Below are 25,070 nucleotides of genomic sequence, written 5' to 3'. Positions count from 1 at the left end.
CCAGATCCGTTCTCAACCCACTTAAATTTGCCCTCCTCCAATTAAGTATTTTTACCCGAGATTGCTCCTTGTCCTTTTCCATAGCTAATCTAAAGCATATGATACTATGATCGCTGTTCCCTAAATGTTCCCCTCCTGACACTTGCTCCACTTGACCCACCTCATTCCCCAGAACCAGATCCAGTAATGCCTCATTCCTCATTGGGCTGGAAATGTACTGATCAAGAAAGTGGTCTTGCAACCAGTGTCACATTACAATGAAAAATAAAGTGACTGGTTTCAAACATCTGACTATCATCACAAGAATGAAGATATACCTGTATAGTCACATTTCCTTCTCCAGCAAAATGTAACAAAAAAACACAATCTTGAATAAGAAACATTTGAATTTCTGTTCCTTTACCTGTTTAAGCTGCAAAAGTGGTTTATTTGATCTGTCTGAAGAAGCACTAAATAGAAAACCAGTTTGTATAGATTTTCTTGCAGCAAGAATATCTTTCCAATTTTTGCTGAACAATCTCTAATAGGTTAGAAATTAAACCTCCATATATTGGAAAATGCAGAGGGCTCAAGTTACTGAAGTGCAGGTCATGTCTAGAAATATCATCAGTATCTCTGTCACTGAATGATTGGCGGTTTAAGTTCGGCTGTTAGCCGTAGATCTTTTAACTATAGTAAAGTACGTACAGACTAAGAACTTTACTTACTTGGAAGTCAGACTGGAATGTGCAGCAGTTTACATAATTATAATGTCCCGTGAGTTCAGTTTGCAGTTGTCCTGAGTAGATGTCATAAACAGCAATACAACTTTCAACAGGAACAAAGGCAAAATCTGGGCTGCAGCCACTGGACACGGTAAACTTGAGACCCTTTCGGCTTTCATTGCACACTCTTCCGTAGTTCACCTGGAAGTGTCAAATCATTGCAATTACTTCTTAAAATACTTCAGTTTTCTATCTTTTTAGTTTTTATAACTTTGCTGATTTCATTTTAAACAATTATCCTGAACTAGGCTAAGCTGTAGAACCCACTGGTGTTAACAGTGGCAGATAAACAAAAAGCAAAATACTGCAGATACTGGAAGTCTGAAATAAAAGCTGAAAATGCTGGAAATACTCAGTTGGTCAAGTTGGAGAGAAACTTAGGGTTAATGTTTCAGGTCGATGACCTTTTGTCAGAACAGTGGAAGAGAATGTTGGTGAACCAACATTATGGCCCAGAAATTCAGGTCTCCACGGGTGAGTACGCACGGGGTACTCACCCGTAGGCCCAATGGAAGTGCCGGTTTTGTGCATGCACTGCGCATGCACGGGAAACCGGAACATCCGTTCCCTTAAAGGGGTTCAGAGGTCGAACGCGTACGCTGGAACTTACATTTTTTTTGAAAGGTTCTCTGGGAGGGTAAGTCTCCAGAAGTTACACATGTAAAAAGCAGGCGCAAGGCCTGCTTTTAACAAGGTAAGTAGTGAATTAATTAAAATTAAAACATTTTTTTCCACAGGTTTATTATTTTTAAATACTTTAAAGAAAGGCAAGTTTATTTTTAGCCCTGTTAGAAAATGTAATTATTTTTTTCAAAAATTTAAATTATTGTTTAAAATAGTTATTTTATGTAATTTATAGTTATTTTTAAAATGTGATTTAAAAATTTTTTTATTTAAAGTTTTAGTGATGTTTTGGGGCTTATAGTATTTATAGTTTTGACAGCTCTTCCTGTCAATTTTATGAATGGGCATTTCCCTGCTACCATTGGCTCTCCATGGCCCACGTGATCCCAGGGGACGCATCGAACTAACTGCGCCCCTGGGATACACAAGCACTGCGCGCCGGCAGTTGGAGGAGGCCCAGGATCGGAATCCCACGGGGGCCCACAGCTCAATGGCCGGCGCGCTAGGTAAGTGCAGGTCAGAGGCTTGCACCCGCGGGAAGCCTCCGACCCGAATTTCTGGGCCAATATGATAGAGGAATGTCCCAAGCTCCCCAAAAGGCAATGCCCTGATTTCAGTCATATTATCATGGATTGGGACTGAGCAGAAGCAATCTGCTTCTCTAATAGAAAGAAAGGAGCAATTTCAAGAGCAAGTCAAGCTTGCATTTCGTATGAGTTTGCTATAGAGCAGAAACAGAGAGTGTTTTTTCTCAACCAAGAAATAGTGCAAGGCAAATAGAGATGTTTTAAAGTGAGAGGTAGGGAAATAAACTAAAATAAAATTATAATTTTGTTTAACCCCAAATATGTGTGAAAACAAGGTGAGGCGCATTTGTTCTGAAATATACATTTTGTAACCTGTTACAGTTGCTACACAATGTCTGAAAAGGTTCTATAGAGAAACTTTGCAGTTAGAATCATAGAATCATACATCTCCTTAACTCTCACCAAATAGATTTTGTCTTTGAATCCTCACGCACATCATCCCTTACCAGGCTGTAGCAGCATCTTTGAACAATACTGCAACCCTCCCTCCTTTCTTTTCCATCCCTATTCCTCCTGAATACATTGTAGCCTGAAATATTAAGTTCCCATTCCTGCCGTTGTTTGAGCCAGGTCTGTTATTGCTACTATATCATAAACTAATGTAGCAACTTGTCCCCCATTATCACTATCGTTTGTACAGATTTCTGAAATTTGCTTGCAAATTTGTTCCTCCATCTCCTTCCCACTATTTGGTTGTGATGGTGCTATACTATATGGCTAGAATTTTCTCCGTGCATTCAATTTCGGTTCAGATAAATGATCGAAATGAAACATTAATATGTCCTTTTCTTTTCAGATGCTGACGGATCAATGCATTTCCAGCATTTTCTGTTCCGAATTTCTGATTTCCAATAGCTTTCTCTTTTTGTCTGTTAAATTAATTCCACAGGCAAAGTCATATTATACATGTAATACACCGTATTTGATATTTAGAAAAATAACATCACTATTGCAACGGTTCCATACTTTCTTTGGCTTTATTTAGCTTTTTACGTTCCACAGGAAACATTTAGGCCTAGAAATTGGGTTTTGGCTTAGCCAGGGCTTTAGCACCGGAAGTTAGTGCCGGCGCTAAGTCCCCCTGCGCGCGCCAAAAATTCAGTAGCGCCGCGCCCAAACGGCTGCCGGCGCTACTGAAGGGTCTTAGCGCCTGGAAAAGGGCGCTAACTGCCGTTTAGCGCCGCAATTCCGGCGCTGCGGCGCCCGATGCGGTGCGGCAGGCTGGGGAAGTGCAGGCCTCCTCCTTCCGTTAAGGAGGAGCTGCCTGCACCCGGCCGCGGCCCGCGCAAATCTGTTTAAAAATGAGCCCGGCACCTCGGACAAGTGCCGGGCTTGCATCTGTTCTGGGGGGGGGGGGGGGGGGGGTGGAGAGAGAAGTCCGGGGAGGGAGCTGTGGGCAGGCGGCCGGCGGGAAAGCGGCCGGCCGCCGCGGGGCCTTTAATGCGCCGGCGCAAACACATGTTGGACTCTGTTGCCAGAGTCTTAGTTGCGGCTGCCACGGGCGAGGCGGCCGCAACTAAATTTCGGCGCTGGGGCCCGTCGGCATGGCAACCGGGACGCTGCGCACACCGATGACGTCATTGGTGCCGGCGCAGCGCTACCGGTGCAACGCCGCTTTAGGGCCCCAGGGAATTTTTCAACTGGCCATAACTCTGGCGCTAGTCCCTCTAGCGCCTCAAAAGCGGCGCTAAGGCTAGTGAATTTCTAGGCCTTAGTGCTGGAACATTTTGCTAAAAGGGTGCTTCCCCTAGCATTGACAACTCGTGGTTGTACACAAGCTTGTATTTTGTCCACTTTCTTGGCCAGTAATGGTATGATGACCAAGAGAGGGATTAACAAACAAAATGTGACAGTTGATTATAGATGCCATTCTCTATACATACAGAACTAGTCAAAGTTAGGCTTTCTGCCCATCTTCTCCAGTGTGACATACAATGACATCTCATCAGTTGTGTGTGATTATTCTTTGACTAATACGCATCAATGTGGCTGAACACATTCTGAGTTAGTGACCACTGCACGTTTACTAAATTGCTGAGGTCATATCTAGAGTTCTGTTGTACTCATCTCATCTCTAGAATTTGAAAGCTCTGTTCTAACATTTCACTGGCTTCATCTCTTTAGGTGAAGCTAGGTGTTCAATGATTTGTTTTTTTGCCCCCTCACATGATTTCCCCATCACTCCTGACAGCCGTGATTTATGACTGAATATGGTTCTATGGGTACTGGCAGCACTAGTACCTCATCCAAGTGGCCATTCTGCATGTGTGAGCCCAGTCAGTCTTGACAGGCTATTCTGCTTTGATATTCTTCTATGATCAGAAAAGCCTGATCATATCCTCACCTGCTAGCATCTTCCTGCTGTCTCTACTGAGATCAGACATCTCAATTTAGACCATAGATCAAATCTGGGACCTTCAGGATCTGTATGCTGAGCTAATGGTCTCAATGATAGAAATAATATTTGCAGTACAAACTCCTTTCTAGTCTCATCAGAAATGAATACTGAGTAAAGTAGGAAAAACAATATCAAAGGAATAATATTGAAAAGTAGCAAAAGTGTTGCTCCAGCTGCTTGAGTTCAGAAAAATGTATTTACTCTTCCTCTAATTTAACATGGATCCCAAAAGGATTAATTAGCCACAGAACAGCTGGTGACTATACAAATTGGTAGATTAAACATAACATCTGCATATACACATGCTGCTCTTTAATAGTAGCCCATAAAAAATTAACTTGATAAGTAAATTCAAACAATTGTAATTACCCTTGATACATGCAGCCAAGTTAAGAACAAAGCAAGTTTTCAAGTCTGTTAAACAGGTCTCAATTTCTTTTGGTAAGTGTCCTGGGAGGCAAGCTCAGAAGTAAAGGGAGAAGTGCATTTGGAAATCAGACTGGGTGGGATGGAGGAAAGAAGTAAGAGAGCGAGGGGGATAGGAGCAGACGAGGGGGATAGGAGCGGGCAAGGGGGATAGGAGAGGGCGAGGGGGATAGGAGAGAGACAGACAGACAGACACCAACTAGATGTCAACATCTTGAAAAGGTGATGCAAAAGCCGTAAGTAATAACTCAAAAGTCAAGAAGTCAAGCCAGAAACATGAGAATACTAATCACTGCTGATGAAATATGCTACATGCAATTTCGGAGAAGAATGTAAGCCATACCATACCATTTCAAGTGTGACCCTTCACACTTTCCTGCCTATCCTAATAATGGTTCACACATAGTTTTAACATTGGGTGAGAATAGGATTTGACTCAAATGTATTCTGTTAAATACAAAATATTACTTTGAAACAAATCTTGAAATTTTCCTTACAGCTCAGAAAGGCTAGTCTGTACTGACTAGTAATCACTGCCTTCAGGAGAGGAGGAGAGAAAACAAGGGGAGGTTGGAGCAAATGGGGCGAGAGAATAATCTTCCCCATTGTTGCGGAGTGGATATAAAATTCGATCATTCCAAGTACAATTTTCTTTCTAAAAAGTATTAAAGTTGTATTGGAGGGCAAACAGCATCTTCCTCAGAAGTAACTCATTTTCTTTTTATGAAATGTGAACATATGTTAAAATAGGCCATCGGAAAAACCAAATTTTAAGTGGGTCAAGCTGAATGAATTAAATCAAATTCCATTCAGGCTTGTCCCAATTAAACAGAATAGTATATTGAAACTCAGCCAAGGATGAAGGCAGTGATTACTGGTCAGCATAGACTGACCCTTCTGAGCCGTAAGGAAAAATTCAAGATTTATATTTTGAAGAAATATTTTGTAATTAGCAGAACAAGTTTACATTACGAAGTCCAATCCCATTCTCACTCAATGTTAAACCTATGTGTGAGCCATTTCTAGGATAGGCAAGCGAGTGAGGGCAGTCCCATATAGCTGGACAATTGCCAGGGTTCCTACTTTTGATCACAATCCAGCAATCTTGGCTGGAAATGTTTTTTGTGTGGATGTTGAGTGTCTCTCGTGGTTGAACAGTCCACAACACACAATGAATAGCAATGTACTCAAGAGCCACTGTTGCCTGTAGGACCGCTACCCCAGAATGATTTTCTGTATCCAGGAGAGAAACCCAAGAGGAAAAGCTGGAAAAAAGAAAAAATTCAGACCTTCTTTACATGAAACGGCAATCTCCCACAGCAAGAGCAAATCAAGACACAACCCTGTAAAGTAAATACAGCAACACATGTGCTGGCAGAGGCATCAAGAGTCTTCTTGTGGTGGGATTTTCTGGAGTATTCCAACTACTGGGTGGCAGAGGCACTTCGGCCAGGTCCTCTTTTTGCATCTATCTGCAGGCATGCTGACCTTCTTGGTGATCCCATAAGCTTTTGCCATTTCTGGCCCCTATGGCTCAGGCCCCAACATCCGTCAAGGTCCTACACAGATCAGTCAAGTCGTAACTGCAGTTTTGCCGCTAACTGTGCAAGATTTAGGGAAATGCAGTTGCTTTGAAGATGTAGTCATAGTTTTGGAGCAACTGCACATGCATGAGAAAGAGTGGGGAGAGAGAATCAACAGATGTGCCTATCAGAGGTGATTACTGGGTAGAATGACCTACAAACTATTTAATTGAAAACTTTGTGTGGCTTTTTTCATCATCTTAAATATTTGCATATTCTGTTGTCCTTCTTTGTCTCTCTATCACCTCACTGATGACCCACTATATCATCTAACAGTTTTCTATTAACCAGTTTGCAGGTCATTCTACCCTCTACTCACTTGCTCCGATTTCCTTTCCCCTTTTCATTCCATTTTTTCTAATCTTTCTTAAATATCCATTTATCTATCAATCTTCAGTTTTGATGAAAGGTACACACTAAAACATTACAACCTGTCTTTTCTCTTTAGAGGCCGACTAACCGTGTATATCCAGCATTTTCTGTTTTCCATAATTTGTAGTTTCTTTTTCATTTTATTGATACTTTGTAAACATTTATTCATAAGTAAATAAGGCTACTGTTAATTATTTTCTTTACTAAACAACCAAAAGCACACCTCTAAAATGTTTAATAATTAAATTTCAATTAAAATCTAGTTCCATTTAGGTTTATGATGTGTGGAAAGCAGATAGTACCAGTGTATTGTGTCCCGTGGAACTATTCCAGAGTCTCATGCGATCGTCTGTGCCAATAGTTAAAAGGTGAAGTCCATCACTAGTAAAGCACAGACCATTAACACGTCCATTATGAGCAGTATTTGCTGTCAAAGAAAAAAGGATAAAATTCATGTTTATTAATATTTCACCAATGACTGCTAATAGAAATTGTGGTATTCTATAAATTGAGGGATGAGTATTGATGAGGGTCTACACACGAATCATTGTCTTTTCTCTTTTCAGATGCTGATGGATTTGCTGCGTATTTCCAGAAATTTCCATTTTTACTTTAGATTTCCAGCATTTGCAATAGCTTTTTCTTGTTTGTCCAAAGAGGTCACACGTTTGATCCCTAGTGAATTAGCTGATCCCAACCTGGCAAGTACTGAGATTGCTGCAACTGGCTTTAGCCTCTGTGGGCTATGAGAAAAAAATATATAGGAGGATTCCTATCACAACCATTATCCAGTGACCACTGCTGAAAAGTCTGTGTGTGGATATGTGGTAGGACAAGATTGGGTGCTGCTATGATGCCTCATGTGGTTGAATAGACCAATGAGACTAAGTTCAAACATTTAGTATAGCAACTGGGAAAAGCCAGTGAAACTTGAGCCCAGCAAGAGTCACCCAACTACAGGAGAGAAAGGGTACAGTAATTAGTAGCTAATTAAAAAGCATCAGGAGACAAAGGAACAGGAGTTGGCCATTCAGCCCCTCAGACTTTACACAAAGTCACTTGTCTGCTCTATAGTCCAGACATGGCCGGTGGGGGGGTATCAAAGAAAGGGCTTGCAGACAAATAAATAACTTGCCTTGCAAGCAAACATTTAACAGGCTTATTACCTGCCTCTGAAGAAGATTTGGTAATTTCATCATTGTGCTGGTCAAGCACAATTAAACTCCCAGAAGCTTTCCGTACATCCCAGATCCTAACTTTGCTATCGGCACTAAGAAAAAAGTGATTAAAAAAAAACATATTTTAGAAATAGTCAGCAACAACCTACTATTCTTTGAATCACTTCCAGCGAGGTAGAAAAGTACACATGAATACCAACGAATGGTGGGATCCAGCCCTATTGAGGTCTTGTTCCTATAACTTGAATATCAATCCATCCTGAGTTTTCAAAAATAAAACACAAAAAGGACCCCAGCCGATTTTCCCTTTCCAAATCCAGGGCCAATTGCAGCTCAACTCTACCGCAGAGTCAACCAAAATTAGCCAACTCATCACAATTCATAGATCCCTGAAGGTAGCAAGACAGGTAGATAAGGTGGTTGAGATGGCATACAGGATGTATTCTATGCCTCGGCTAATAAAATAATGTAAGAGCAGGGAGGTTATGCTTGAACAGTATAAAACACTAGTTAGGCCACAGCTGGTCACCGCATTACAAGAAAGATGTGATTGCACAAGAGAGAGTACAGAGGGGATTTACAAGGATGTTGCCAGGACTGGAGAATTTTAGCTATGAAGAAAGATTGGATAGGCTGGGGTTGTTTTCTTTGGAACAGAGGAGGCTGAGGGGATACCTTATTGAGGTGTATAAAATTATGAGGGGCCTAAATAGAGTGAATAGGAAGTACCTATTTCCTTTAGAAGAGGTCAATAACGAGGGGGCATAGATTTAAAGTAATTGGGAGAAGGATTAGAGGGGAGTTGAGGAGAACTTTTTTCACCCAGTGGGTGGTGGTGGGGGGGGGGGTCTGGAACTCACTGCCTGAAAGGGCGGTAGAGGCAGAAAACCTCATCACATTTACAAAGTACTTGGATATGCGCTTGAAGTGCTGTAACCTACAGGGCTACGGGCCAAGAGCTGGAAAGTGGGATTAGGCTGGATAGCTCTTTTTTGGTCAGCACAGACACAGTGGGCTGAATGGCCTCCTTCTGTGCTGTAAATTTCTATTCCATGAAACCAAGAATCATGGCTTGAATGTTCAGCTGTTCACTGACCTAACCAACTGAGCAATCAGGGAAGCCCTCTCCTGCTGCCTTCTATGAGCAGTCTAGATGACTCAGTCCTCACTGTATAAGTGAGCTGAGCCATCATGGGAGTCTTAAAGGAGATGGGGATTGAAATTAGTGAAGACTCAGCTCACATTTTTACTAATTTAGAGAGATTCCTGAGCACTGGGAAAGCACTAAAATAACTCAATTATTTATTTAAAAAAAGGCTCAAGACATACTTGGAAACTACAGAGCTGTAAGTTTAATGTTGCAGGGAAAAATCTTCAAAATGATTTTGAAAGATCTAGTGGGTGAACACTTTGAAAAGTATAACTTTTTGAAGGAGTTAAGATAGTCAGCAAGTGTTTAATTAAAGTGTTCCATGTTTTTAGAATCATAGTAATAGGAGTAGGCCATTCAGCCCCTCAAGGCTTTTCCAAGCCATTATTGGACATGATGAACACGGAAAATGCAGTTGATATTGTATACGCGGATTTTCAGAAAGCTCTGGACAGATTCCACATTATGGCTTAAACAAGGGAGTCACAGAGTAGGAGGTAGAATATGGCTCTGGACAGAAATAGGCTTAAAAACCAGGCAACCAGGCTCTCCTGTGGCTAAGCTGTTTAAAACAGTGAGTTGTTGAGCCCTGCAGACCAGGAAGATCCTCGGTTTGACATCCAGTCCATATTGAGTAAGTGGATCTCAGCCGGGCTGGTGGCACGGCTCAACAAATGTCCTTCATGTTACAGAGGAGAAAAAGTTAGCTAGGTCTGCCACACCCGATTGCTCTCATGTGATACCTGATGGAAATGAATATATTCAAACAACGAGTAAGGCACAAACCTGGTAATTACAACTGTGTTAGCTTAATACTCAGTGTAAAAAATTCACGTGTGCAGTCTACAGGGTGCTATAAATGAACAGCATGAGAGCACATACATAGTAAGAAGCAGTTAGCATAGTTTTATTAGCAATACGTCACGCTTTACACACTTACTGGATTTCCTTGTAAATAAACCAAAAGAGGAGGATAAACCAATAGATGCAGTTGGATTTAGTAGTAATCCAGAGGCCTGGACTAATGATCCAGAGACAGGAGTTCAAATCCCACCATGGCAGCTGGGGAATTTAAATTCAGTTAATTAATAAATCTAGAATAAAAAGCTAATATCAGTAATGGTGACCATGAAACTATTGGATTGTCATTGTCATTAAATCCCATCTAGTGTCCTTTAGGGAAGGAAATCTGCCGTCCTTACCTGGTCTGGCCTATATGTGACTCCAAATCCACAGCAATGTGGTTAACTCTTAACTGCCCCTCTGAAATGGCCCAGCAAGCCACTCAGTTGTAACAAACTGCTACAAAGAAGTCTGTCACCATATGGACTGCAGCGGTTCAAGAAGGCAGCTCACCACTACCTTCTCAAAAGGGGTTTGACAAAGTTCCTAATGTGTGACTAGTAGGGAAGGTTAAGGCTCATGAATGGATGATGATTTGTCTGGATGGATGAGAATTGGCTTAGCAATAGAAGACGAGAGTGATGATAAATGAAAATGCTCCATCTGGGGAAGGAAGAGGTTCGGTTCTGGGATCCCTAGTGCTCAGAATATTTATGAATGATATGAAACAGGTATTTGCAATAGTATTATTCAAGTTGTTGACGACACACAGCTATGTGGGCAAGTAACAAGTAGAAAGAATCATTAAGGGAAATTTTCACATTCACTGCCTGGACGGTAAACTGGCAGAGCAGATCAAAATACCAGATGAGTTCCATAACGGACGGGCGATCCGCTCCACTAGTCTACAGCCCACGAGGTGAAGGAAGAATTATCCTCCGTTATCTTCAGACGGACTTGCACCAATTATGGAGAAGGATTGAAATATAGCAGATGGATTCTCATGCAGATAAATGTAGGATAATTCATATAGGATCAAGGTCACAATACATGGTGCATTTAGCCACTGAGCCATTAGGGAAGCCGAAATACTGCTGATTTAATAATCTAACTGCGGATTTACCGTATAACGCTGCTACTGGTACCAGACACAACTGCAGAGGCAGTGCTGTAAGGTAAATGAGACAGTGTCATTGTTTCGGGAGGTGCCTGAAGAGGTGTTTCTCACGAGCACCTCGAAGGCAACAATGTTTATTCCCCCCGCAATGTTTTTTCCAAAATCGCTGGCTCACCCCGAGGCTCAGTGAGATTATCCAATGAATACCTGAATAGCACAGACTAGCAGAGGAGTTCTAAGAACATAAGAAATAGGCAGTAGGCCACACAGCCCTTTGAGCCTGCTCCACCATTCAATAAGATCATGGCTGATCTTCTACCTCAACTCCACTTTCGCGCACTATCCCCATATCGCTTGATTCCCTTAGTGTCCAAAAATCTATCGATCTCAGTCTTGAACATATTCAACTGTTAAGTAGTCTCCTGGTAGAGTTCTCCCAGTAGCCTGGCCAACATTTATCACTCAACCAGCACCATCAAAAACAGATCAACTGGTCATTTATCTCTCTGCGGTTTGTGGGACCTTGCTGTGCGCAAATTGACCACTGCAGTTTCTGCATTACAACAGTGCCTGCACCTCAAAAGTACCTCTTTGGCTGTCCAGCTCTTTAGGACATCCAGAGGTCATGAAAGATGTTAAATAAATGCAAGTTCTTTCTCTTTCTAGGAAGGTCCCAGGTTTAATTCCTTATCTGTGGTGAGTTAACCGATTTCAGCCAGGAAGGTGGGAGATTTATCGCAATTTGCTTCAGCTCCCTTGTTTAAGGGGAATGGACAACTCTCCTCCTCCTAATTCTCAACCAGCGAACTGTGAGGGTAGTTCACCGTTATGAATGTTAGGTGAGGACAGGATGGTGCTTGGCCCTGATGCCCTCACGATGAAACAGTTTGCTGACATTCATTATCAGGGATCAATCAAGAATAATAGCCACTTGAGCAAGATATCAGAGGGTGCTTGACATCTGTGTGACATCAAAGGAGGTAATTTTGACTTTGTGCGATAGTGTAAAATGGATGATAGTAAATCGGCAGCCGCTTCACATCTTTCCCGATTTTTATTTCCATTAACTTCAATGGAGCTAAAAAGCAGGAGAGATGTAAAATGGGTTGCCGATTCGCTATCACCCGTTTTACATTATCATACAGTCAAAATTACCCCATATATCTTCAGGAGAGAAGGTGAGTGGAAAAAACGGTCAGAGAAAGTTGGCAAGAGAAATGGCTTCATAGCATTTGAGAATGTATTAGTGATAACTAAGGAATTTCTAACAGAATACCAGAAATGCACTTATATGTTGGATCAAAAATAGATTTTTAATGAAAATAAATTACCTTGCAGTTACCAGGATGTGTTCATGACGCGGTGACCATTTCACTGACAACACCTCACCTCTGTGGCCTAAGGAAGTGGGGGCGGGAAAAAAAATGTTAGGTGATCTATGGATAAGTATTTATTGTTAGAGTTGATGTCTACTAAATAAAATAAAACTTTCATCTAGCAATCTGATTGAGAACTAGTGAAATTTGTTGCACATTTGGCCAATTTGACTATCAGCCATTTCTAGAATTCTAACATGCAACAGAATGTCACTAGAGTATCTTTATTTATACTTAATATTATTCTTAATTTCTAATAGCTTAAATAGATTCTATATAAATAGAAACATGGCCGTCAACCATTGGGCTCATTTTATATGATCTCCCATTAGGTTTTGACTTTTATTACAATGAACATTTGTAATGTGTTTACTTTTCAGGCTGTGGCATTGAGCATTTTACATCTGCTGTCACACAGAAACCAGATATTGTAAATGGCAGTGTTTCAATTTTCAATCTCTTGCTACTTCAGCAACAGATGCACATTATAAAATAGTTTCTGCTGCTGAAGTACTAAGTATTTAATTGAAAATATTTTGCATAATGGTTACCTTTATTTATGTGCTTTTATTGGTTTCGACAAATCTTGTAGACAAGCTGCATGACTGAAAAACATTGATACCACACACACTATTCCACTGCCAATGATTGCAGTGTTCAATAACTCGATAAAGATAATTTATTTAAATCAAAGTAGCTTTGTTTTAGCACTGTTTCGGGTTCCAATGTGCACTTACCCTGCAGAATATGGGTGCAGGATCCAGATTTAAGATCACAAAGCTGTACTTTAGGATCCTTGGTACCAACTGAAACAAAGGCAACATTGAGATGTTTGTTTAAAAGAAAATAATCACATTTTCAACTACTGTATTGTTACACATTATATCAAGTCCAAATGTCTGCTAACAGTTAAGACACATTAACTGTTTTCAAATTGTTTAATCGTCTGAATTTCTTCCTTTAAGATAAAGGCAACAAAATGTTTTCGGTCATACATCTTTAAAAGGATTATTGTTTTCAATTATTATATTGACTGGGTAGTAGAATGCATGAAAACACATCCTTTCCACTTGAGGCCTGGGTTTGAATGACTTATACTATTTAATGGTTCCACTGACACGAGCACCCTTCAGTCCTTTGCCCAACTAGTCAGTCCTTACATATCAGCCTGGACTATAAATGCTAGTGGCCTGTTCAACTGTGGGTGGCATTATAACTCAGCCCTTTCTACATCTACATACATATACCATCTACCAGGAATCACTAGATAGTGATGTGGAGTGGGAACCAGTTTCCCCCTCAATAGCCTGGGGACATCAGGCCAATTAAATGCTGTTATCGGCACCTGGGCTGAGATAGACTAACTCAATAGAGACTGAGGTACCAAACCTGGAATCTTCTTGGTCTTAATGGGAGTGTTTCACACTAGGAAGCACATTTAGAAACAAAGGAGTTGCTAGATGAAAAAAGACCAAGATCCAGCTAGTTCACATTCTACCATCCTGGATTCTACCGTCGCCGGATACAACAATAATGGAGTTGATGACTAATCATGGCAATCAATCTCTGCCAATTAGTCTACAACAGACCTGGACATGGGGTGAGGAAAAACCTCCATTGGTGAAAAGCTCTTGGAACCAGAGGTTCAAATTCACTGTTTTTTCTCAAACAAACTACGCTTACCATATTTCACATCGCACGTTCCTCATATACCGTATCCCAAAATATTATTTTCTGAAAGAAATCTATACAATTTGCATTTGAATGAATCAATACTTCCTGCTTTCACCAACTCCCTTGGATGTCTATGTTTCATAGATTCACCACTTTCTCACTGAAATAATGTTTCCACAGATTAGTTTTGAATTTACCCCCTTTCGAGTGCAGGTCAAGTCCTCTAATTTTACTGTTCTGGGTAAGGTGAAACAGCTCGTCATGATCTACATAATCGAATCTCTTAAGAATTTTAATAAGAGCAATCACATGACCTCTCTACCTTCCCTTCTCCAGTGAGAACATGCCCAGTCTACGTAATCACTCCTCATAATCCGGTCCCTCCATCTCTTATATAATTCTGGTTTCCTTCTTCTGTATCCTCGATTGTTGCAATATTCTTTTTGTACTATGCAGATCAAAACTGTACACAGTATTCCAAGTGCGGTCACACCTGTGATTTATAAAGTGGCCGGATTACCTTACTATTACAACTTTATAGTGACCGTTTAATACATCCCAGCATTTGATTTGCTTTACTCGCTGTCATGAACATTATTGCGATAGCTTCAATTTGTTGTCAATCAGGACACCCAGATCTTTTTCATTTTCCATACATTATTTTATTTCCACTTAATAATAATAATAAATGAATTTTGTGTCCCATGCAAATCACTTTAGAAACATAGAAGATAGGAGCAGGAGTAGGCCATTCGGCCCCTCGAGCCTGTTCTGCCATTTAATGAGATCATGGCCGATCATCCAAATTCAGTACCCTGTCCCTGCCTTCTCCCCATATCCCTTGATCCCTTTAGCCTTAAGAAATATATCTAACTCCTTCTTGAATCTATTTGAATGAATTGGCCTCAACTGCCTTCTGTGGTAGAGAATTCCACAGGTTCACCACTCTCTGGGTGAAGAAATTCCTCCTCATCTCTGTCCTAAATGGCTTACCCCTTATCCTTAGACTGTGACCCCTGGTTCTGGACTCCCCCGCCATCGGGAACATCCTTCCTGCATCTAGTCTGTCTAGTCCTGTTAGAATTTTATAAGTTTCAATGAGATCCCCTCTCATTCTTCTAAACTCTAGCAAGTATAAGCCTAATCGACCCAATCTCTCCTCATAAGTCATTCCTGCCATCCCAGGTATCAGTCTGGTGAATCTTCGCTGCACTCCCTCCATGGCAAGAACATCCTTCCTCAGATAAGGCGACCAAAACTGCACACAATACTCAAGGTGTGGTCTCACCAAGGCCCTGTACAACTGCAGCAAGACATCCTTGCTCCTGTACTCGAATCCTCTCGCTATGAAGGCCAACATACCATTTGCCTTCTTAACCGCCTGCTGCACCTGCATGCTTACCTTCAGCGACTGGTGCACAAGGACACCCAGGTTCGTTGCACTTCCCCTTTTCCCAATCTATTGCTGTTCAGATAATAATCTGCCTTCCTGTTTTTGCCACCAAAGTGGATAACCTTGCATTTATCCACATTATACTGCATCTGCCATGCATCTGCCCAATCACCCAACCTGTCCAAATCATACTGGAGTTGAAATTTTTTATATTGAATCTCATTTGCCATTTGTCTGCCCAATTCCCATGTATGTTTAAATCCTCCTGTAACCTATCCTGTTCAGTTTTACACCTTCATTAGCTTTGTATCATTTGCAAATTTAGCCACTGCGCTTATGACCCCTAGTTCCAGATCATTTATGAAATGTTAAATAAGAGGTCCTAAAAAAAAGACCTCTGTGGAACGCCACTGGTAACATCTCCCCAATGTGATAATATTCCCTGTATCACCACCCTCTGAGTTCTATCGGTCAACCAATTATGTATCTAATGCAAGACATTTCCGCTGATTCCCACTTTCCAGAGGAACTGTATCAAAGGCCTTACTGAAACCTAAATATACAGCATATACATTGCCTTACCCTTATCAAGCTCAAATGTTTGTCTTATAATACTCCTGTGAAGCGCCTTGGGACATTTTACTACATTAAAGGCGCTATATAAATACAAGTTGCTGTTGTTGTCGCACCCTCAAAGGAAACCAGTAGGTTTGATTGACAAGACCAGTTCATGAACCCATACTGTCTATGTTTTATGATTTTATTTCTATCCAGGTGCTTCATGATCTTATCTTTAATAAGGGTTTCCATAACTTTATTCACAATGAACATCAAACTCACTAGTCTGCAATTTCCTGGATCAGTTTCTACCATTTTAAAAATAGGAGTAACATTTGCCTTTCTCCAGCCCCCAGGCACCTCTCCAGTATTCAGTGATTTCTGGAAGAGTTATGCCAGAGTTCCTGCAATTTCCTTCCTTAGTTCCTTAAGGATCCTCAGATATATCTTATCAGGCCCATGACATTTATTTACCTTAAGTTTACACAGATCTTCAGCAACAATGTTGGTAACAATGTGAATAGTGTCACACCATACAACTGCAACATCCTTGAGTTCCCTTTTCAGATCAAATATGTTGCTCGTCTCCTCCTTGGTAGGAACTGATGCAAAAACTAATTTAAAACCTCTGCAGTCTGTGTCGCATAATTTGTCATATCCTCACCAGATCCCACCATCAGTGGCCTCATTTTTCTTTTTCTCTTTCTCTTATTGTAACTAAAAAACGTATTATCCTTCCCTACTCTTGCCATGTTAAATTCAAAATTTTTCTTTGCCGTTCTAATGCTTTTTACAATCCTGGCATACCTTTTGGTATTGATTTTGTCTTAATTCTACGACATTTTCCTTCATGCCCTTTTTTCTTTTCTTTGTGAGTTGATTGGTAGTCCTGTTCAACCAGGCAGGAGTGCCTTTAAAATTGGTATCTTTGCTTTGCATGTAAATACATTGGTCCAATGCATTTACAATCACTTCCTTGAAGGAACTCCTTAGTTCTTCCACTTCCCTTGCATAGTTAAACCTGTTTGGCCTAGAGTGACAAAACTTCCCAAGCACTTGTAATTGGTTCTCTTAAGATTTGACAATTTTATTTGGGTTTTTATTACCTTACCAATCCTTGTAATATCAAATATGTTTACATTATGATCACTGTTACTTAAAGCCTCACCCACATTGATGTTGGAGATTTAATTGTTCCTATTAATCAAGCCCAATATTTGTAGTCTCCAAGTCATAAAGCAGTCTTCCATTAACTCTAGAAATCCCTTCCCCTGTCTTATCAATCGACGCACCATTATCCTAATCAATTTCTGGCAAGTTGAAATCTTCAACTGCTATAGTTGGTCCCTTACTAGCTGCTTTCCTTTTCTCATCCCACAATTCCAGATCAAGGCTTTCACCCTGGCTTGGAGGTCTATAATATTGCCCCAATAAGTGAGCCATTGGGAAGCACGAACTCAAATGTTCTTAGATAAATGTTTGACATTGCACACTGACCATCTGCAGCATCCAACATCTCATTATACTAACCAGCTATCAGACAGTGCTTGGTTGCAACTGGTGACATATGATGGCAATAGACTGTTCCTTCAAAGGTGAACACTTCAGCAGGCTGCAACATAAATGAATTAGCCTTTCATTAAATTTCTAATAGTATATTCTTAACCCATTCAGTAAAAATATTGCAAAAGATAGTATGCAAATATAGAAAATTTGCATTATATGTAAAGCAAGATTGCAGTCACAGTGCTAAAGAAAACTTAGCTGAATGTTACAATTTAACTTCATTATCTTTCAAAGCAGCACTGAGTACCAATTGTACAGAAACACACTGGCCTAGAAATTGGGTTCTGGCGTAGGCAGGGCTTTAGCGCCGGAAGTTAGTGCCGGCGCTAAGTCCCCCTGCGCGCGCCAAAAATTCAGTAGTGCCGCGCCCAAACGGCTGCCGGCGCTACTGAAGGGTCTTTGCGGCGGTACATCGGCGCTAACTGCCGTTTCGCGCCGCAATTCCGGCGCTGCGGCACCTGATGCGGTGCGGCAGGCTGGGGACGTGTAGGCCTCCTCCTCCCGTTAAGGAGGAGCTGCCTGCACCCGGCCGCGGCCCGCGCAAATCAGCTTAAAAATGAGCCCGGCACCTCGGACAAGTGCCAGGCTTGCATCTGTTCCGGGGGGGTGGGGGGGAGAAGTCCGGGGAGGGAGCTGCGGGCAGGCGGCCGGCGGGAAAGTGGCCGGCCGCCGCGGGGCCTTTAATGCGCCGGCGCAAACTGGAGTAAGGCACCTCTGACAGAACGTTGCTTGCGGCTGCCACGGGCGAGGCGGCCGCAACTCAATTTCGGAGTTCGGGCGGGTTACCACGGCAACCGGGACGCTGCGCACACCGATGACGTCATCGGTGCCGGCGCAGCGCTACCGGTGCAACGCCGATTTAGGGCCCCAGGGAATTGTTAAACTGGCCATAACTCTGGCGCTAGTCCCTCTAGCGCCTCAAAAGCAGCGCTAAGGCAACTGAATTTCTAGGCCACTATTTATGCTGCAGTTCAGGATATAGTCTCAGTTTAACTGTAATTTTAAACAGTATTTTGGGCAACACACCATTGTATGTTCCTGATCATGGTGTGCCCTTATTAAAAGGTATCTGAAAGTATCCCTGTGGAAAGGAAGGTTGAGGGGAATAAAGAGAGTTGAGAACAATCCTTGACTGCTCTCACATATTTTCTGTAGCTGGCTTAACAGTTACAAAGACAGAAGCCTAGCAGCATGCGAGTTACCTATCCTATTTGCCAATGAATGGTGTGTCCCTGGAAAACAAAACCTTAGTTTTTGTTTTGTACTGGATACATTTCCAGTATTTTCCTCCACATCCTCTCTGACATCATCCAATGTGCAGAAGTGTCCAGCAGGGGTCACATGATAGCAGTCAAAAATGATTATGCTAATTTTTCTCCTTCCTAGATCAATTATAGCCTTCCCCCTACCACCACTACCCCGACTGAGACCAGCTAATTAGCACAGATCAAAAGGTCAAATTTCAGTTCTTCCTAATTTATATGGCTCAGTACCACATCAGGCAGGATATTTACTCACTAAGCTATTGGAGCTTTGCCTAGAAATTTCTGTATGTAGAGAACACAAAGAACAATTCTGTTGCTTTCACGTCTTGAAGATCACCTTTCTGCCCTGCATTTCCAAGAATCTCCCTGCCTCATTGATTCTCTGGTATGTAACCTCTGGATGTACAATTAAAATAAAAACACCCAAAGCGCCTACTCCTCATCACTATCCAGTGACCCCTGCTAGGTGCATAAGTGTTGACATTGGATGTGGGCAGGATCAGGATCAGCTGTAATGCCTTCCAAAGTCAAATAGCCTCCTGATACTTTCTGGGCTCATGCAGGAAGAGTGGCCAAGATATCAGAGATCTGTTGGCAACCATGGAACCTTACTACAGTACGAGTTAGTGGTTTCAGGAGAGGAAGGGAGAAAAATAAAAAATAAATTTAAACAAATGGAAAACACATCCAGCTTTTAGAAAACAATTTTATTAAACATAAAGGGAATAGTCATATACTTTGATCATGAGAATTATTTTCTATTTGTACTTACCAGTAGCCTATTTGTGTCCCATATTTTCAAAGTTTTATCGAATGAGCTTGATGTAAACACGCCAGTGTCACAAGGATACCACTGAACAGTTTCCACGCTAAATTTATGCACATGGCCATGGGACCTTTTAAAACATTATGCACATATATATTATTTTTTAAGTCTGCAGTTACATTTTAAATAAGGAGAATACTGTATTAATAAAATAATGAAATAGACTTTCCTTACCTGCCCACTGTACAGATTGCCTTGCAGGTGTACTGCAACTTTTTAGTGGCGTTCTCCAAATCATATATTGCAATGACACCATCTGATCCACCGGACAACATGCTAATTGAAGCATAAATAAGACTCAATGACAATGAAACAGGACATTTAACTACAATGTACCTATACTACAACTGGACAAAAGTTAAAATCCACAATGCAAAGATTGAAGAAAATTACAATTTAATTACGGATGAGGAAGGGCATTCAGCCCATCTTAGTTCATCCATCCAGAAACACCCTACAGTCCCCTAATTGCAGCACCTAATTTCTTCTTAAAATGATCCCAGGGTTTTTCCCTAATCTACACGGGATAGCATGCCATGTATTGACCAAATGATGTATGACGAACATCCTGACATTAGTCTTCAATTTTCCTTTTACTAGTTTGAACCTGTCTCCCCTTATCCTACTCCTGCAATTTACAAGTAACTTTTTGCATTATAAGATCTTTCATTAAAATATAAAAACAGGAAAAGAACGGGCAACTTAGACATCAGACCCTCTCCATCTGGTCTATTATTTGGATAAAATGCAAAAAGCTGCAAATGTTGGAAATCGGAGACAAAAACAGATAATGCTGGAAAAGCTCAGTAAGTCACTCGACATCCCTGCAGAGAACAGAAAAGTTAACATTTCAGCTGTAACCTTTCATCAGAACTAGAAATACATTTAAATCCTTGGCTGGTGATATTGGCCCAGAAATTCGGGTCTCCACGGGTGAGTACGCACGGGGTACTCACCCGTAGGCCCAATGGAAGTGCCGGTTTCCTGCATGCACTGCGCATGCGCGGGAAACCGGCACTTCCGTTCCCCTGAAAGAAGGGGTTCAGAGGTCGAACGCGTGCGCAGTAGAGGCTGCGCGTGCGCATCGAACTTACGTTTTTTTTGCAGGTTTTCTCAGGAGGGTAAGTCTCCAGAAGTTACACATATAAAAAGCAGGCGTAAGGCCTGCTTTTTACAAGATAAGTGGTGAATTAATTAAAATTAAAACATTTTTTCCACAGGTTTATTATTTTTAAATACTTTAAACAAAGGTAAATTTATTTTTAGCCCCGTTAGAAAATAAAATGATTTCTTTCAAAAATTTAAATTATTGTTTAAAATAGTTATTTCATGTAATTTATAGTTTATTTAAAAAATTTGATTTTTAAAAATTTATTTGAAGATTTAGTGATGTTTTGAGGCTCGTAGTATTTATAAGTTTGACAGCACTTCCAGCATGAGAAGAAAAGAAGCATTATCATCATCTATTAGTTGGACAAAGCATATCTCTGCCCTGATTCAGGGCCAGGCCTGTGTCCTCCAATTCTCACCCAGCGACAGCCTTAGGCTTTGTGAGGCCCCATGCTGCAGGCATTTGAGGCCCCTTCAATCTTAGTGAGATTGGCCCATATGTTACTTTTGTAAGCAATTTCCAAAGCTTTCGGTATAAAAGTTATTAAAATTTGCACCCAAAGCAGATTTTCTGACCTTATAGAGCGTACCTACACGTGTGTTACATCAAAAGAAAGCTTACGATTCCGGAACGGTCATAAGCGTATTTACTTTTCGGTGAGACAAAAATTGTGCCGACGGTATCCAAAAAACGTTCAAAATTCCGCTCATTAGCATTGAGTGACGTGAAGGTTGACCAATCGTACAGTCGAGCGACCCGACGGTCGACCAATCACTGCGTCACGGGGGCAGGTTCATTGCATGTGCGGGCAGGCCATCCTACAGTTGAGTGATGTGATGATTGACCAATCCTACACTTCAGTGACCTGATGGTTGACCAATCGGTGCGTCACATTGCGTGTGTGGGCGGGCCTAATGGTTCTGACCCGAGCTGAGCTGCCGCCATCTTGATTCCTCCCTCGACTTTTTTCCCCCAGTTTGTCTGTGTGTGGAGGGCATTTTATCCACCACAAATTTGGTACTTAGGAGCCCAACTAACTCATTATATAATTTGTGTGTAATAAATGAGTCCATTATCTGTTTGATTTCTCCAGGTCTGCTGCCTGCAGGCCTCAGGCCTTGAAGCCTGGGCCTCTCCTTGCCAGCCACGGCCGAGCTACGCACCGGCCGTCCCGCTGGGCCCGATTCCGAACCAGCGGCCAGCCATCTTGGTAAAGGCTGGCTGGGCTCACTCCACACAGGGCCCACAGAGCGCGGGCAGAGGGTTGCGAGCAGGTTAGCGGGGGGGCGGGGCTTCGGGAGGGGGGAGCGGAGAGGGTTACCCCCGGCAACCGGGCTCGGCCAGCCGCAATCGGCCGTCTCAAGCCGCTCAGGCCCAGAGATCGGGAGGGCGGAGAGGGGAGGAGGGTTACCCCGGCACCGGGCCCGGCCAGCCGCAATTGGCCGTCTCAAGCCGCCTCAGGCCCGGCCTTGGGAGGGGGGAGGGGGGGCGGGGCTTGGGGAGGTCGGGAGGAGGAGGGGGAGAGGGAGGAGGGTTACCCCGGCAACCTGGCCCGGCCCTCTCTCACAGCCTGAAGGTCCCGGGGCTCAGCTCCGTTTGCGGCCGCGGGACTCGCCCTCTCTCTCTCTCCCCTCCCCCCTCTCTCTCTCCCTCCCCTCCCCCCTCTCTCTCTCCCTCCCCTCCCCCCTCTCTCTCTCCCTCCCCTCCCCCACTCTCTCTCCCTCCCCTCCCCCCTCTCTCTCTCCCTCCCCTCCCCCCTCTCTCTCTCCCTCCCCTCCCCCCTCTCTCTCTCCCTCCCCTCCCCCCTCTCTCTCTCCCTCCCCCTCCCCCCTCTCTCTCTCCCTCCCCTCCCCCCTCTCTCACTCCCCTCCCCCTCTCTCTCTCCCTCCCCTCCCCCCTCTCTCTCTCCTCCCCTCCCCCCTCTCTCTCTCCCTCCCCCCCCCCCTCTCATCCCTCCCCTCCCCCCTCTCTCTCCCTCCCCTCCCCCCTCTCTCTCTCCCTCCCCTCCCCCCTCTCTCTCTCCCTCCCCTCCCCCCTCTCTCTCTCCCTCCCCTCCCCCCTCTCTCTCTCTCTCCCCTCCCCCCTCTCTCTCTCTCTCCCCTCCCCGTCCCCCCTCTCATCTCCCCTCCCTCCCCCTCCCTCCTCCCCCCCTCCTCCACCCTCCCTCTTCCCCCCCCCTCCCCCCTCTCTCTCTCCCTCCCCTCCCCCTCTCTCTCTCCCTCCCCCTCCCCCCTCTCTCTCTCCCTCCCCTCCCCCCTCTCTCTCTCCCTCCCCTCCCCCCTCTCTCTCTCCCTCCCCTCCCCCCTCTCTCTCTCCCTCCCCTCCCCCCTCTCTCTCTCCCTCCCCTCCCCCCTCTCTCTCTCCCTCCCCTCCCCCCTCTCTCTCTCCCTCCCCTCCCCCCTCTCTCTCTCCCTCCCCTCCCCCCTCTCTCTCTCCCTCCCCTCCCCCCTCTCTCTCTCCCTCCCCTCCCCCTCTCTCTCCTCCCTCCCCCTCTCTCTCTCCCTCCCCTCCCCCTCTCTCTCTCCTCCCCTCCCCCCCTCTCTCTCTCCCTCCCCTCCCCCCTCTCTCTCTCCCTCCCCTCCCCCCTCTCTCTCTCTCTCCCCTCCCCCCTCTCTCTCTCTCTCCCCCTCCCCGTCCCCCCTCTCATTCTCCCCTCCCTCCCCCCCTCCCTCTCCCCCTCCCCCTCCCTCCTCCCCCCCTCCTCCACCCTCCCTCTTCCCCCCACTCGCCCTCCCTCTTCCCCCCACTCGCCCTCCCTCTTCCCCCTCACTCGCCCTCCCTCTTCCCCCTCACTCGCCCTCCCTCTTCCCCCTCACTCGCCCTCCCTCTTCCCCCCCCACTCGCCCTCCCTCTTCCCCCCCACTCGCCCTCCCTCTTCCCCCCCACTCGCCCTCCCTCTTCCCCCCCACTCGCCCTCCCTCTTCCCCCCCACTCGCCCTCCCTCTTCCCCCCCACTCGCCCTCCCTCTTCCCCCCCACTCGCCCTCTCTCTTCCCCCCACTCGCCCTCTCTCTTCCCCCCAGTCGCGCTCTCTCTTCCCCCCAGTCGCGCTCTCTCTTCCCCCCAGTCGCGCTCTCTCTTCCCCCCAGTCGCGCTCTCTCTTCCCCCCAGTCGCGCTCTCTCTTCCCCCAGTCGCGCTCTCTCTTCCCCCAGTCGCGCTCTCTTCCCCCCAGTCGCGCTCTCTCTTCCCCCGTCGCGCTCTCTCTTCCCCCGTCGCGCTCTCTTCCCCCCAGTCGCGCTCTCTCTTCCCCCCGTCGCGCTCTCTTCCCCCCAGTCGCGCTCTCTCTTCCCCCCAGTCGCTCTCTCTCTTCCCCCGTCGCTCTCTCTCTTCCCCCAGTCGCTCTCTCTCTTCCCCCCAGTCGCTCTCTCTCTTCCCCCCAGTCGCTCTCTCTCTTCCCCCCAGTCGCTCTCTCTCTTCCCCCAGTCGCTCTCTCTCTTCCCCCCAGTCGCTCTCTCTCTTCCCCCCAGTCGCTCTCTCTCTTCCCCCCAGTCGCTCTCTCTCTTCCCCCCAGTCGCTCTCTCTCTTCCCCCCAGTCGCTCTCTCTCTTCCCCTAGTCGCTCTCTCTCTTCCCCCCAGTCGCGCTCTCTCTTCCCCCAGTCGCGCTCTCTCTCTTCCCCCCAGTCGTGCTCTCTCTCTTCTCCCCAGTCGCTCTCTCTCTCTCTTCCAACAACAACATGCCCTCAAAAAAGCCACGGCACCGCCGGGCACCCCCAGCTAGTTAATAATAAATGTGGTTAAAAATCCCAAAAGACCCAGGTTTTACCTTTGATCTGCTCTGCTTGAAGCGCAGTGACACTGGCCAAGAAATAGAGAGGGACTGAGAGAGAACTTCTGATGACAGTCTGGTCTTGTGTATGCAAGTTTTTAATTCGTGCGTTCCTAAAATCTAACTTCACCATGTGCAAAGGTTATTTCTAACTATTAATTAACCAACTGAAATTGTAAGCTACTGTACTCCTTCTGGTACCTTCTCCAATTTTCTTTTCACCATTTTACTATGAAATGAAAACAAATTGTATGTACAGTACTAGAAATCTTCAAATCTTTCTAGCTGTCTTATGAGCTAAGTTTTTTAGTAGCAAATTGCCCTGGTTAATACCAATGTATTTACAACTGTTTCTTAATACTTCAAAAGTACACTAAGAAATATATCAATTGAATAAATCAGGCTTTAATAATAACATCTGATTTATGACCTTGATGTAAAACAAATCGGATTGTAATAATTATCCTTCAGAGATGAATATGATTGACATCAA

At 44.1% G+C, this 25,070-nt stretch overlaps 1 protein-coding gene across 3 annotated transcripts in view; it reads right to left on the bottom strand.

Annotated features, from left to right (window-relative positions):
* ercc8 (excision repair cross-complementation group 8) overlaps positions 1–25,070 on the bottom strand; it is a 104,988-nt gene that overhangs the window by 33,528 nt on the left and 46,390 nt on the right. Inside the window, exons 3-11 of one of the 3 annotated variants that reach the window (XM_085971480.1) lie at positions 19,875–19,976; positions 19,647–19,770; positions 17,574–17,655; positions 14,415–14,585; positions 13,156–13,224; positions 12,374–12,440; positions 7,921–8,024; positions 7,057–7,181; positions 708–905 (exon numbers count right to left, since the gene is read on the bottom strand). In XM_085971480.1, coding sequence (XP_085827606.1) covers positions 708–905; positions 7,057–7,181; positions 7,921–8,024; positions 12,374–12,440; positions 13,156–13,224; positions 14,415–14,585; positions 17,574–17,655; positions 19,647–19,770; positions 19,875–19,976 — 1,042 coding nt within the window. Of the gene's footprint in view, positions 1–707; positions 906–5,767; positions 6,065–7,056; positions 7,182–7,920; positions 8,025–12,373; positions 12,441–13,155; positions 13,225–14,414; positions 14,586–17,573; positions 17,656–19,646; positions 19,771–19,874; positions 19,977–25,070 lie in introns of those variants that run through there. The other 2 variants (XM_085971500.1, XM_085971489.1) reach the window with 2 other exon arrangements.

The sequence above is a fragment of the Somniosus microcephalus genome, chromosome 2, assembly GCF_052327205.1.
Source record: "Somniosus microcephalus isolate GS21.2 chromosome 2, FLI_Smic_1.0, whole genome shotgun sequence".
NCBI lineage: Eukaryota > Metazoa > Chordata > Chondrichthyes > Squaliformes > Somniosidae > Somniosus > Somniosus microcephalus.
The sequence above is the reverse complement of the archived record's forward strand: the minus strand, read 5'-3'. Positions and strand labels throughout refer to the sequence as shown.